General features: G+C 41.1%; 1 protein-coding gene across 2 annotated transcripts in view; it reads right to left on the bottom strand.

Moving 5' to 3' along the window:
- CD109 (CD109 molecule) overlaps positions 1-14381 on the bottom strand; it is a 70838-nt gene that overhangs the window by 38526 nt on the left and 17931 nt on the right. For both annotated transcript variants that reach the window (XM_035109603.2, XM_035109604.2), the window contains exons 4-15: positions 13743-13973; positions 13292-13417; positions 11629-11668; positions 10422-10506; positions 9604-9694; positions 7414-7543; positions 7059-7168; positions 6534-6761; positions 2970-3071; positions 2792-2854; positions 1197-1373; positions 40-192 (exon numbers count right to left, since the gene is read on the bottom strand). In XM_035109603.2, the coding sequence (XP_034965494.2) occupies positions 40-192; positions 1197-1373; positions 2792-2854; positions 2970-3071; positions 6534-6761; positions 7059-7168; positions 7414-7543; positions 9604-9694; positions 10422-10506; positions 11629-11668; positions 13292-13417; positions 13743-13973 (1536 nt within the window). The remainder of the gene's footprint in view (positions 1-39; positions 193-1196; positions 1374-2791; positions 2855-2969; positions 3072-6533; positions 6762-7058; positions 7169-7413; positions 7544-9603; positions 9695-10421; positions 10507-11628; positions 11669-13291; positions 13418-13742; positions 13974-14381) is intronic.

Below are 14381 nucleotides of genomic sequence, written 5' to 3'. Positions count from 1 at the left end.
AAATACACTTCAAACATTTCTTTTCTTTCAGAAACTTACAGCATCCTCTGTGATATCACTTCTTTTCCCCAGGAGCTTTGTGCTTTTGTCAACAACCAAAAGACCAATGGTTGTTTTTGGTTCCGTCACATTAATCTTGAGAGTGACTTCGTCAGAAGGCCCAGCTCTATTTTTATTCCAATACATATTGATCTGGGGGGGTGGGGGAAAGCATATTAGTTTACATTATGCAGTAGATAAAGGAGAATGAACAATTATTTTATTTCAGGTGCTGACTCCTATATATATTTTTTTAAAGAAATGTACCCATGAGAGGAAAGTTCAGATTACAGCCATGGTGCTGGAGAGAGAGTGTGAATCCCCTCATTAAAAAACAAAAACAACACGGTGTTATCTTCAGTCATGGATCTCTTGATAACCTATCTATTTTGGCCCAAAGATGCAGGAGCCATCCTTTGAAGACAGAGAAAGAAAAATGAAGCAAGGTTAAAGGTGGAAAAAGGCCAGAGGAACAAATAAGTCAATGCAGCAGACAGAGGAAAGAAAATGCAGGATTGAAGATATGAACAGCACATGACCTAAAAAGGACTGGAGGTAGAAAGCTGGGGAGGGGGGCAGGTAAGCAAGTTGGGCCAAACATCTTCCATTTTTATATCAAACAACTGCAGCAAAGTAAAAATAATCTTTATTTATTTAAATTATTTTAATGTAATTGTGATTTTTTTAATGCTACTGTTTAACCATATATATGCCATCCAGAGATTAATAGGATGGCTTTTAAATTAAATACAGATATGTAAATAAATGTATGCACTGTGTAGAATTCATACTCTTTTGCACAAGATGGACATAAGGCCATGGACTGTGAAGCTGTTTGCACTAGCAGCCAATATATTTAATCCTAAGCATCCTTTGCTGGTAGGTAGAGGAAGGTCTATAAATGGGCTCTAATACAGGAAACCCAGTTTAAAATCTGAAAGATGTTAATGAGCAATTAAACAGACCAACTAGTGAAATTGTTTGTAAACTATGACTCCATGCTAATGCCTATCAGTATGTGAGCATCAGTTACATACTATGTTTATTTGACTTCCTTTTTGCTTCCTTTTTGTGTATTGTCTCAAAACAAAACAAAACAAAACAAAACAAAACAAAACACCATTTGTGTGAGAGGAAGTCTATGTACACAAACTTACCTGATTTTTAAAGACGAGTTGAACAGGAATGCAGAGATCATCACTAATTACTTCACCATCATCACTCACATAGTAGGCAATTATGCATGCTGTAGGAGCCCAAGAATGCTCTGGTGTTAAAAAGAATTCTGCAACGTTAACTTTACCTACAGCCACAATTTGTTCTTTAGATACCACCTATATGAGGAGGGGGAGAAGTTAATTGATTTTCCTATCAGCTGAGTTCCAGATGAAATTGTCACACATCTCACAATTTAACATCTGTTATAAAAGCACCACAGTATTGTTGCATGTCAGCCTAATCTCTAAGCGATGCGAGATTCCAAGGGTTCCAGGTGCGCTTATCCAAGGTCTGTGTTTCCTTTTGGAAATGAGGCACAGTGGAGACTGTGGTTTCTTTATCGTATATAGCAGGCATCCCCAAACTTCGGCCCTCCAGATGTTTTGGACTACAATTCCCATCTTCCCCAACCACTGGTCCAGTTAGCTAGGGACCATGGGAGTTGTAGGCCAAAACATCTGGAGGGCCGCAGTTTGGGGGTGCCTGGTATATAGTTTACTCACACATATATACAACCTGAGTCTATGATAGAGTAGTTCGCAGCATAATCACCCCAAGAGCCTTCTTCCATAGCCGCAGTCTTGGATCCAGACACATAACTCCTAGCTCTAACCCAGGGGCAGGCAACCTAAGGCCCATGGGCCGGATCCGGCCCATCGTCTTCTAAATCCGGCCCACGGACAGTCTGGGAATCAGCATGTTTTTACATGAGTAGAATGAGTCCTTTTATTTAAAATGCATCTCTGGGTTATTTGTGGGGCATAGGAATTTGTTCATTTCCCCCCCCCCCAAAAAAAATATACTCCGGCCCACCACATGGTCTGAGGGATGGTGGATCGGCCCATGGCTGAAAAAGGTTGCTGACCCCTGCTCTAACCTCTCTAAGATCTGGCATTATCAGTTGAGGGAAAGGGGACCCACCCTCTTACCGTCACCTCTGATGCTTTGTTATCTTAATGGCCCATTACCCAGGCTATTAACTTAACGCAGGAAGCTTAGCTTAGCTTAACTGGCTTTCAACACTTGTTTGGGGATTAGAAGCATTTGGCATACAACTTAAAACACACAGGTCCGGCACCCAGTTTTAACACCTCCAAGCCTTAGTTAAATTCTAACACCCACTGGATCCGGGGATAATAGAGGTCTAGCACCCACAAACTCATTAACAGTATAATAACAACTATACAGATGCCACGTGAATAGGTCAGTGCCCACAGGCATTTATGCCTGTGGATAAAAAAATCAATTTTTGTATGCCACACATTGCAGCAAACACAGGTGTACCACTACATTTACATTCAGTAGGAAAGCTACAACCAGTTTATTTATTTATTTATTTATTTATTTATTTATTTATTTATTTATTATTACAAGGACGTACAATTGCCGTTTTTTTAAACGCTTGCTCATATTGCCATCTGGAAATTATAGTTATTTTTGAGTAGCAAAATCCTCCTTATTGCCTATGCTGTCTTTCCTGTCTTTGTGGTAAAAACAACAACAACACAATACATATAAAATAATTTTAAAATACCATATAACTGATCTCTTTCATCGGCTTGTTGCTTTGAAGATTCAGCTCAAATGGAGTCCCAACCTAGGGGGGGGGAGGGAAATAATACAACTTGAATGAACATGTTAATTGCCTATCATGATGTAGTGTATTATTAGTGAATTTTGAAGCTCGTCGATTATTGGAAAGCAGAAGTTACCTTTACATCCTGACTTGCTTTTTTAATCTGTAGAAAAGTCATGGTGGCAGAGTAGAATGTACCATATATGATTATAGAAGTTTCGCTCTCCAGAAATTTGGCCTGTAAAAAAAAGGAACAGGTGGGGGGACATTCAACACATTGTAAGGAAAATAAGAAAGTTCAATTAATGTTTCACAAATTGTATAATTAGTGCCTCTTCTAGATGAAGAAATAAATGAAGATATCAATCTGCCTTAAATGGTTAGAATGAAAAAAGAAAAAGCTGCAGTCCATCAGAATGCAAAAAGAATGTGGGGGTGGACAATCCAAGAGTTTCTGAAGCAATTTTCTTAAATTATAATCTAAAATTAGTCTCAAGACAGCATCACAGAGCTTTTGATTTTCTTTTTCTACTCAGAAGACGTTTCTGTGCCCAGAGATGAAACATAGCAAACACCCATGTACAAGCTCTCTCTTTCTCAATTGCCAGCTATATTGGACTGATGCAGTAGAACATCCTGTCCCTGCTTATGGATAGACTGAAGAGTGGCTCCATACTGTCAGAGGAAGAATCTTCTATCTATATCCAGTATGGAAGCCAATCAGGCTAGCAAAGAAGAACAGAGCACTCTACTTTGTCAGCTCAATGTTTCACAAAATGGGTCAGGCTATTTGAGGAAGAACAAAAAGATGAAGGGACATAGTTAGGCAAAGTACTGGGAGAGAATTCAGAGGCCTGAAAGGGCAGATTAGGCCTCTCCTTGGTTTAGATCACGGGTGTCAGACACAAGGCCCGCGGGCCAAATGCGGCCCGCGAGACCTCGCCATGCGGCCCGCGAGACCTCGTCATGTGGCCTAGAGCGCCAGAATGCAGGGGGCGCTGAGCAGCCCGCCCGCCGCCCGCTGCCACCGCCGCCCTGTGCTGCCTGGGGCCGACTCCCGCGTCTGCAGGGGGGCGTAGTTGGCCCCCTGCACCAGCCCCTCCCCGCCGCCGCATCATACCCTCTGCCAGCCAATAGGGCTCAGGGGGGCGGAGTCCAGCTGCAGCGGGAGAATTTCTCTTTGCTGGGCTTCCGGCGAGGCATCACGGCGCGCGCCACAGAGCTCCTGAGGGCAGCCAGCGTGTTCGCGCTGCCCAAAGGGCTCCTGAGCCACTGAGACCGCCGCCGCGTGAGTGCCGGGGGTTCCTGTTGGACCCCCCCCCCCAGCTGAACAGAGAGAGAGAGAGAGAGATCGACCCTACTGCGCAAGTGCCATTCATTTCCATGGGAGTTCGCCCTGCAAAGCCCCCTGAAATGAATGGCGGCGGCAAGAGTGGGTCGTTTCCTGAGCCATTGAGCAAGGTTAGTGGCCGCTGGAGACGCAGGGAGGGAGGGAGGGAGGCTCTCAGAAGCAGCCGGAGCCCACCCGGGCAGATTAACCCTTGGGCTGCTGGGTACCATCAGCTCATTCACCCGCTGCCTTTCTTCCGCTGCTTTCGAGAGAAGTCCGGTTAGGCGGCAAGGCTGGAGTTGCAGGCTGATGCAAAGGAAGGGGCTTGAGGAGCTGGGGACGGGGAAAGAGATCTCTTAGAGATCTCTGCTGGCACCAGAGAGGGATGGCTGGTCGGGCAGTTTCAGCTCACGGAGGATTGTTTTCTGTTTGAGAAGTGGGGAGGCTATTGACAGGGAAGCGAGCGCTCACTTTCCCTCTGGAGAGCTCAACAGCTGCTCTCGGGCTGGCAGCGCCTTGAAATCAATTTTAAAGAGAGGGAAAGGGGAGGAGAACAAGCGGGGATGGATGGAAAGAAGGCGGGAGGGAGGGAGGGAGAGAGAGGAGGGAGGGAGGGAGAGAAGGAGGGAGGGAGGGAGGACAAGCCGGGAGCCTCTGAGGGGGAGAGCGAGAGAGCTAGGAGACAACGGGGAGCAGCCGCTTTGCAGCCGGCCTCAAGATCTCACATCTATACACTCTCCGATCGATGGCAAGGAGGGATAATATTTGTCAGCTGCAGTCCTCCCCCACCTTTTCCATTCTAACCCAAGAAGGGAGGGAGCTAATGTCTAAGAGGCATTTCCTCTCGGTTCCAAAAACAAAACAAGAATTAGCCCATTATAAAAGAGGAGAGAAGAACCCCGCAAGCGAGTAAAATCTAGTCAGAAAAGTTAAAAAAAAGTTAATGCCTTGTGTTTGCCATATGTGTAATAAACAGTGTTTGGCAATATTTGTATGTTTTTTTAAAAAATTACTCTCTGTTACCAAAAATCATTTTTCAATAAATTGTACAATAATTGTACATTTGAATACCTACTTGCCATTATTCTGACTATGTTTTTGCTTTCAGAGCTAGTTATTACTTACATTATTACAAAAAACAGTAATAATTGAATGCAGTGACAATAATTTATAATAATAAAGAGTGGACACATAGTCCTACAGATACAACCGGCCCTTTGAGGGTGAGCAAACTGCTGATGCGGCCCCCCGATGAATTTGAGTTTGACACCCCTGGTTTAGATGATTGCTAACAAGTTGTGGTGAAGCTTCTGCTTTGATTTTCCACTAAACCACCATTTCTCATCCCATATGAATTTGAGGAACTGTTGTTTATCTTAAGTCTAGGTCAGGCATCCCCAAACTTCGGCCCTCCAGATGTTTTGAACTACAATTCCCATCATCCCTGACCACTGGTCCTGTTAGCTAGGGATCATGGGAGTTGTAGGCCAAAACATCTGGAGGGCCGCAGTTTGGGGGTGCCTGCTCTAGGTAGTTAACAACCCAGGATATCAAGCCACAGTTTCATCCTGGTTTGCTTTAACTAACTAGAGGTAGAATAATTCCCAGAATTATGCGATGAGAAATAATTGTTTAACAAAAAATGAAAGCAGAAAATGTCACTCTCTTCCTCTTGTTTACATATGAGTGGAGAGGAAGCTTAACTATGATTCAGAACAGTTGCCTGAACCACTGGTGGGCACACCTCCTCTGAAGTCTAAAAGGATAAATTCATGCACTTGAAATGAATGTCCTCCTGCATCCTGCAGGGTTTGGTCTTTGTGAGTAGAGGTCGATGAAGCAACCTCTCCAGTGAACTGAGGTGTTGTCAGTCCAACCAAAAGGTGAACCCTTTGGATCAGAAGTGACATTGTGGGGAGAGCACACTGAGGATGCAGCACTGCTCATCCCAACAGATGATAAAGGCAGGGTAAGAGATGCATCAGGGATAGGTCCTGGCATATCAAAATAAATAGCTAAAATAGAGAACAATAATAAATATGCTCAGTTTTCACAAAAAGCCTAGCAGAATAGGTATGTTTTAACTGACTCCCTAAAAATCTCAACAAGGTAAGCCTAAGCCTGGAAGAACTCCCCTGGCATGGAGTTTCTTAGTACTGATATCACATCTATCTATCAGAATCGCCACCTTTAATAGGAGAATAATAACATTGGCCCACTAGGCAGGGCTGTTGTAAGGGATATTGAGATACATCTGAAGCACTTTGAATACTCAGGTAGGCATAAGAACAAGTTTCCATACTAAGATTCTTTTCATCTTCTGATTAAGTATTTACGTATTTTGACGGGGGAAACACAGATAAAGCATACCTTAACATGCAGTGTTGTTGTATTAACTTGAACTGGAAACTCAATCTCAACCATCCCATTTTCTGGCACATGGTAGATTAGGTTCTGAGATGCCTCATTTGCCTGTGATTCACCTCCATCACCATATGGGTAGTAAGCAGGATTCCCTATGGATGTGGCAGTGATCACAATGTCATTCCTTCGTTCATCAGACGACAGCAGACTGTTGTCAATTCTTGTGACTTTCAGCTGAAAATAGTAAAAGGCATCTCCATAAATCAAACCAAAACTTTCAAAACCATGATTTACAACACCTAAGATTGATGCTCAAATCCTAAATATGGAATGCCAACAGTGCATTTAGTGTTGACAGCTTGCAACAAGCAATAACTAATATACCAAGAGACTCAAAAGCAATTGTAATTAATTTCTTTAAGACAATATATACAATATTTTTAAAAACCCAACTCTTGTCTCCATAATACTGCTTTTGCCTTTTTTTTCTAGAATGATACTGATAATATAAAGAATAGTAGAATAACTCACCGTAGCTATAAAGTTCAGACTAGGCTTGAGAACTGCTGGATACTCAGAAAATTCTAATATGTAGTCATGATGCTTTGGAAATATGGTAGCACTTGCATTTTGGGAGATTCCTGTTACAATATTTGAAGGGTTAAAAAAAAGTCACATGCATAATCATTCATTCCTAATAACACTTGCAGAGTCCGTATTTCTCACGATTCCAGCTACCAACAGTGAAAGACAACCCCTTTCTCAGCATGTAGCAAGGATTTGCAGGGAGCTGGGTATGCAGGGGAAAGTCTCCTACTATTAAAATACAATAATCTCAAGGTACCCCATACCTGCCTTAAAGAAAACCCCATATAAAGCTGCATACCTGTAAGTGCTTCTGTAACCACAGCTGTAATTTCTACCGGCATCTGGTGATGCACAGAATAACCCCAATTGTTGTAAGTTATATTTTCCACCTCTAGAATGTCAAATGTAAAGTTCACAGATCCATTAATCTGAAATCAAGAAGAAGAATAAAAATGAATCAATTTGTTTTATCTTCTGAAAAGAATAAGCAGGCATGGGGGTGGGGGGAGAGAAAACCAGACCATATTTGTATCACTGCATTTCCCTTAAGGGTTAAGGTAGAGCACAATTTGGAAATGGAAATGATAAATAAAATAAAATATTGTCAAAACATGAACCTGCAGTGGATCTTGGAAACATCAGAAGTCAGGCTGATAGTGAGCCTAAGCAGCACCAACCACCTGCCAAAGGAGCAAACTGCAGGCAGATCAACCATACCAGTCGCTACTGCCTCCTTACTCCAACGAGCAAGAGTAGGTCATGTGACATGTCCTGACCCCATGAATGTTTCTGGCTCAGGAGATCTGCTATTATTGCTTACAGATTACCTGCACATTACTCTAACTTTGTCTTTAGCTGACAGCTCTAGGGGAGCTGGAACTGGGACATCTCTACATTACACACTGCTTTCTTCAGTGGAGGACTACTACATAATGTACATAATGTAGATCAGTCTACATCCCAATTCCAAAGAAGGGCAGTGCCAAAGAATGCTCCAACTACCGCACAATTGCGCTCATTTCACACGCTAGCAAGGTTATGCTTAAAATTCTACAAGGCAGGCTTAGGCAGTATGTGGACCGAGAACTCCCAGAAGTGCAAGCTGGATTTCGAAAGGGCAGAGGAACCAGAGACCAAATAGCAAACATGCGCTGGATTATGGAGAAAGCTAGAGAGTTCCAGAAAAACGTCTACTTCTGCTTCATTGACTATGCAAAAGCCTTTGACTGTGTCGACCACAGCAAACTATGGCAAGTTCTTAAAGAAATGGGAGTGCCTGATCACCTCATCTGTCTCCTGAGAAATCTCTATGTGGGACAAGAAGCTACAGTTAGAACTGGATATGGAACAACTGATTGGTTCAAAATTGGGAAAGGAGTACGACAAGGTTGTATATTGTCTCCCTGCTTATTTAACTTATATGCAGAATTCATCATGCGAAAGGCTGGACTAGATGAATCCCAAGCAGGAATTAAGATTGCCGGAAGAAATATCAACAACCTCAGATATGCAGATGACACAACCTTGATGGCAGAAAGCGAGGAGGAATTAAAGAACCTTTTAATGAGGGTGAAAGCGGAGAGTGCAAAATATGGTCTGAAGCTCAACATCAAAAAAACCAAGATCATGGCCACTGGTCCCATCACCTCCTGGCAAATAGAAGGGGAAGAAATGGAGGCAGTGAGAGATTTTACTTTCTTGGGCTCCTTGATCACTGCAGATGGTGACAGCAGTCACGAAATTAAAAGACGCCCGCTTCTTGGGAGAAAAGCAATGACAAACCTAGACAGCATCTTAAAAAGCAGAGACATCACTTTGCCGACAAAGGTCCGTACAGTTAAAGCTATGGTTTTCCCAGTAGTGATGTATGGAAGTGAGAGCTGGACCATAAAGAAGGCTGATCGTCGAAGAATTGATGCTTTTGAATTATGGTGCTGGAGGAGACTCTTGAGAGTCCCATGGACTGCTAGAAGATCAAACCTATCCATTCTTAAGGAAATCAGCCCTGAGTGCTCCCTGGAAGGACAGATCGTGAAGCTGAGGCTCCAATACTTTGGCCACCTCATGAGAAGAGAAGAATCCTTGGAAAAGACCCTGATGTTGGGAAAGATTGAGGGCACTAGGAGAAGGGGACGACAGAGGACAAGATGGTTGGACAGTGTTCTCGAAGCTACGAACATGAGTTTGACCAAACTGCGGGAGGCAGTGGAAGACAGGAGTGCCTGGCGTGCTATGGTCCATGGGGTCACGAAGAGTCGGACACGACTAAACGACTAAACAACAACAACTACATAATGGCCACCACACAGATCATTAGAGAATTGCTTAAATCATTTGGATGACAGACTGATAAGCATAAGCCACAGGGTAGCATAGGTAGGCAGCAGAGTAAAAAAAAAAAGCTAAGGCACTGGATTGCAATTTAAAAGATTTATTATTTCCACAAAGAAATCCTTGAGATGGATGTCAGGTGCTAACTGCAGCTCACCTCAAATGTCTTGGTGATATTTCTCTTCCTTCCATAGAACTGGGAACAATCAACAGTTACTTTTCCTTGCACAGGCTTTCCATATGTGTACCTGAAACAGTCAAGAAAAAACCCATCATTTCAAAACAAGTTTCTGAAGACAGGTTGAATCAATCTCTTAAGCCTACAAGTATCCACTTGAATCTGATCATACATACCATGCATGTAACTTTATATCTGGGGATCATACCCTTTCTGGATCTGGGCATACTGCAAATCACACCGAATCAGTGAAATTATTGCCCATCACTAATAAAATGTATCTTTTACTTTATTAACAACAGTAACTACAAGTATCCCTACTATACATACAGAGACAGAGTAGACATAAGCAACACCTCAGGTTATCTGGAAATTTATTGGAATTTTAACTCATATGAAATTCACCAACCATAACAGTGCCACACAAGTGTTCCTGCAGTTAACACCTTCTTTCTTGCAGCTTCTGCCCTAGTAACTTTCTTCAAGTTCACTTGTGGGGCCAATGACATTCTTTAATTGTCCTGTTCTGGGAGCAGGGCTTAAATTACCAGTTTTCTCTTTATAACCACAATATTTTCTCATTTTAAAATTATTATTGTTATTATTAGCAGTTTTGTCTTTTTAAATTGTACTCAGAAAAATACACTTTTAAAAAATAATGATCTGTTACGTCTGCAAAGAAGGAATCAATAATTGAATTAAATCCCACCTTTGCATGGTTAGGAACTAGCTAAGGACTAACACAGGTGTACAATGGATATAGATCTCAAATGATGTAAGGTTCACTTTTTACCTACTTTGCTGTGACAGTACCAGTGAAATTCATGTCTTTCTGAGAATAAAACAGAGGTGTTGCTAGAAAGACTTCAAACTTTGGTAGCACTAAAAAGGAAGAAGCTATAATTAATTTGATGGCCATACCTATGTTTTTCAATGCATGTTTCAGTAATGTGGTTTTCTCAGTACAATGCAAACAATGTATTTATGTATCTCATCTACACTGAAATCACATATCACTTCAGTTCTATACCATGTTAATTGTTATGGCTTTCCCCAAAGTATCCAGGGCTTTAAATTTGGTGAGGGTGCTGAAGATTCCCTCAAAATGTACAATCCTCTAAACCAGGGGTGGGAAATATAAGAAACACGGAAAATACTGAGCCACAAAATATGCCCACCCCCACAAAAAAGTCTGGTCTTAAATCAGCTGAAGTTACTGGTTCACACATGAGTCATCAGATGGAAGCAGATGGGAGAGGTCTTTAAAACAAGTGGACTTACAGGCACTGAACCTCTTCCTCTCCTGCATCTCAATCCATTGCTCCATGCTCTTTATTCTCAGCTCACTTCTAGTACCGTAATAGAGGCATAAGGGAAACTGCTTGGAGCAAAAGACTGCAGGATCTTAAGGTACAGGATAGGAAAGTGTTCAGCACTTCTTTCCTGCACACTGCTTTTACTGTTAGACACACACATCCTCAGCTAAGTATGTGAAATACATCCCCATGACATCTAAAAAATATATAACACCTTTAGAATAACAAATGAAGTTGAATACTCTGTTCCGTGTGGGCAAATATAGGAGGTAAAAGGCTCTCATAATCCAAATCTCATGGTCTTCTGTGATTTGAAGGCTTTTCATTATTATGACTTTATGTTACAGGTAGGTAGCCGTGTTGGTCTGCCATAGTAAAAAAAAAAAAATCCTTCCAGTAGCACCTTAGAGACCAACTAAGTTTGTCATTGGTATGAGCTTTTGTGTGCATGTACACTTCTTCAGATACAGTATCTGAAGAAGTGTGCATCACACAAAAGCTCATACCAATGACAAACTTAGTTGGTCTCTAAGGTGCTACTGGAATGATTTTTTTTAAAAAAATAATTATGTAACATTCATGATTCTACTGTTGCAGGAGGACCTTTATCTTTTTGAACCCCTTCTGTCTTCCAAAAAAAAAAAAGGAAATCTGCATCCAAGTTTACATGCAAGCAGGAATCACTTACCATATTCCATCACCGTAAATGTCTGATAATGTGTCTGGTCCTATAGAAAAACAAAATAAATTCTATGAAAGGTATGCTTAACTTGTATGGTGTATTATATCTAAGATAGGACTTTTCCCAAACTAATTCTAGCAAGCAAGCAAATGAATAAATAAGGTACATACTGAACTACCGTTTTTCCAAAGACGACTTTACAATACTTAAGTGTACTGTGGCACCTTAAATACTGTTACACACCACCCCAATCTCCACAGTAGTTTCCTATACTTTCACAGCTATTTAATCATTGTTTAAAGAGCATCACACACAATAATGCACACTGCATAATCACACATTTCCACAAACACATCAGGAAGTAGGGCAGTCATCAAAAGGGTTGTTTCTCAGCTCGGCTTCCTGAGTGTGTCTGTGGAAAAGCTGAGTTGTTTCCATAGAAACTAACAAGGCTGAACAGTAACAGGGAGCCAGGCAGGACAGTTTTAAATTCATTCTTCTAGCAAGCACGAACTCAAGAGTTGCAAATAATAATATCAAATCAACACATTTTCTACCCTACTGCGTTCCGAGGGCTGAATGGGGATCACAGCAGAGAGTCAAAATGCTCTCAAACAACTTGATTTCTCCTTCCAACTTACACCACCACCACCACCAAGGCCAAGTCAGAAAATGAATTAATTAAATAATAAAGAAAGCTTGAAAGAGACCCATTGTTCTTTGGGACCAAGAGCTCAGGTGAAAAGGCAGCAGCTAGCCAACACTAGCCAGCACACCATCTCAAAGTGAAAACTTGCTCTCTCACAAACTGAACTCTCTTTCACAAGTCAAAGTTACAACTTCCTCATACAACTCTCATAAGAGAGCCCTCATAAGAGAGCCCAATCTAGTCCAGAATCCTGTTCTCAAAGAGGCCAACCAGAGGCCTATGGGAAGCCTGCAAGTAGGACTTGAACCATAACACTGTTTACAGTGGATAACAGAACATCCCTGTGCTTGTCAATTTGTCCCAAAGTCTACAAAAATTCTTTCAAGGCCAACTTCTAATGTACATTTCTGTGCTTCCCTTTTCTTCTGATTTCCACTTCCTCAATCTGCATAGCCCTCCAAAGCAGTTAAGAGAATATTGAATGCTTCATTCTCATTCACTTCTTGGCTCGTTCCCAGTCACAATTAATGGTGTCCCAATTTGCTCTCTATGACTGCATGTGATTGCACTTTCGCCTTTTATGTTGCTCAAGTATCTAAACCATCTCAAGAACTACTAAAAACTGTCTTTGAACTTCTTTTTTAGAATTTCAGTTTTTAAGAAAATATACAAATGTTTTGGTAATGAGTTATTAAAAGCTGTATCACATGATTTCTATATATCTTTTGAACTGGATGCTGAAGTAATGAGGCACCATAGAATGCTGTCGCCACATCATACTTTTTGCACAGTAATCAGTATCTGAAGACTGAGATCTTTCTCAGTTGCTGATCTCATCCAATTTAGACAGTATACATTTCAATTAAACTGCAAAACTGTAGACAGATTTAATCTCTAGCAACGATGAACTAACTCTAGTATGCAACCTAGCCCCATGAAAATCAATGGGAATTTAATTATTGATTTCACTCAGAGATACATTACATCCCTGTTAAAACAATTCATTATGTTAATACTCACTTTTACTTGAACTTTTATGGACCAGTCACCCAGGACAGGATATTTGGATATTTTAAACTGCTTGGCAATCTTGCCTAGTTTTCCATTCTGTGACAACCACTGTTGAATCAAATTGTGTCGCGGATCCTATTTTTTAAAAAATGTCAAAAGGATGTGTTTAGTAACACTCAGAACAGCATGTGGGGAAGGAGAGGGGAAATAGTTAATTCTAACAAAGCTAAAGTACTTGCCCTGATAGCGCCATGTTGAATTCCACCCAATAAAAATTAAAAATCATACAGTTTCTAGCACAGCACATTACAATTGCTACTACAGGCAGAAAAATCATTAACTTGTTTGCCAAGACTGCTATTATGTATAAGAATAGTCTTAGTGAAAATACACTGCAGATTGCATAACCATACTCTGAAAGAAAACCCTGCTTCACCAAATAATGTAAGTTTATACTTACATGAATATATATATTCATAGGAGTATTGTATGGCTTGAGGTCAGGATACAGAGTAACAACCCGTATTTTCACATCTTGGCCTGGTTTATACATAGTCTTGTCAGTTTGGATGAATACCGATAAGCTCTTGTGCTCAAATTCAAGGGCAGTGTGGTTAGAAAATAGCAGACGACCTTCTGAATATCCTTTGACTAGTAAATCATAATCACCAGGAGTACTGCCCAAGGGGAGCTGGGGGTAAAAAACATGATTGCTTTATTTATTTCTAAAACAAATACTAGACACGCAGAACAGTAAAACCATGAATAATTAGAACTCACAAAACTAAAAAATTGAAGCTGCAATCCTATGCACACTTACCTAAGAGTAAAGCCTACTAAAGATATCCAAGTAAAGACGAGTAAGATTATGACATAAAATCTACAAATACATTACAATGAAATGCCCTAAAAGTGTTCTGTCACCTGAATTTTCATTTATTCTTTCATACTATGATCCTGTTTATATTTTTACCCACAGCTCCAAAAACCATGGTTTATGAAGCTATGAATGAATACTGTGGAAGTTCACTCCTGCCTCATTCCTCTGTTTGCTTGTTCCATGCCAGATTCAGTGTAAAGATTGTGTGACTTGCATTAA

The sequence above is a fragment of the Zootoca vivipara genome, chromosome 3 (assembly GCF_963506605.1).
Source record: "Zootoca vivipara chromosome 3, rZooViv1.1, whole genome shotgun sequence".
NCBI lineage: Eukaryota > Metazoa > Chordata > Lepidosauria > Squamata > Lacertidae > Zootoca > Zootoca vivipara.
Note: the sequence above shows the minus strand (reverse complement) of the source record. Positions and strands in the feature narration are given on the sequence as shown.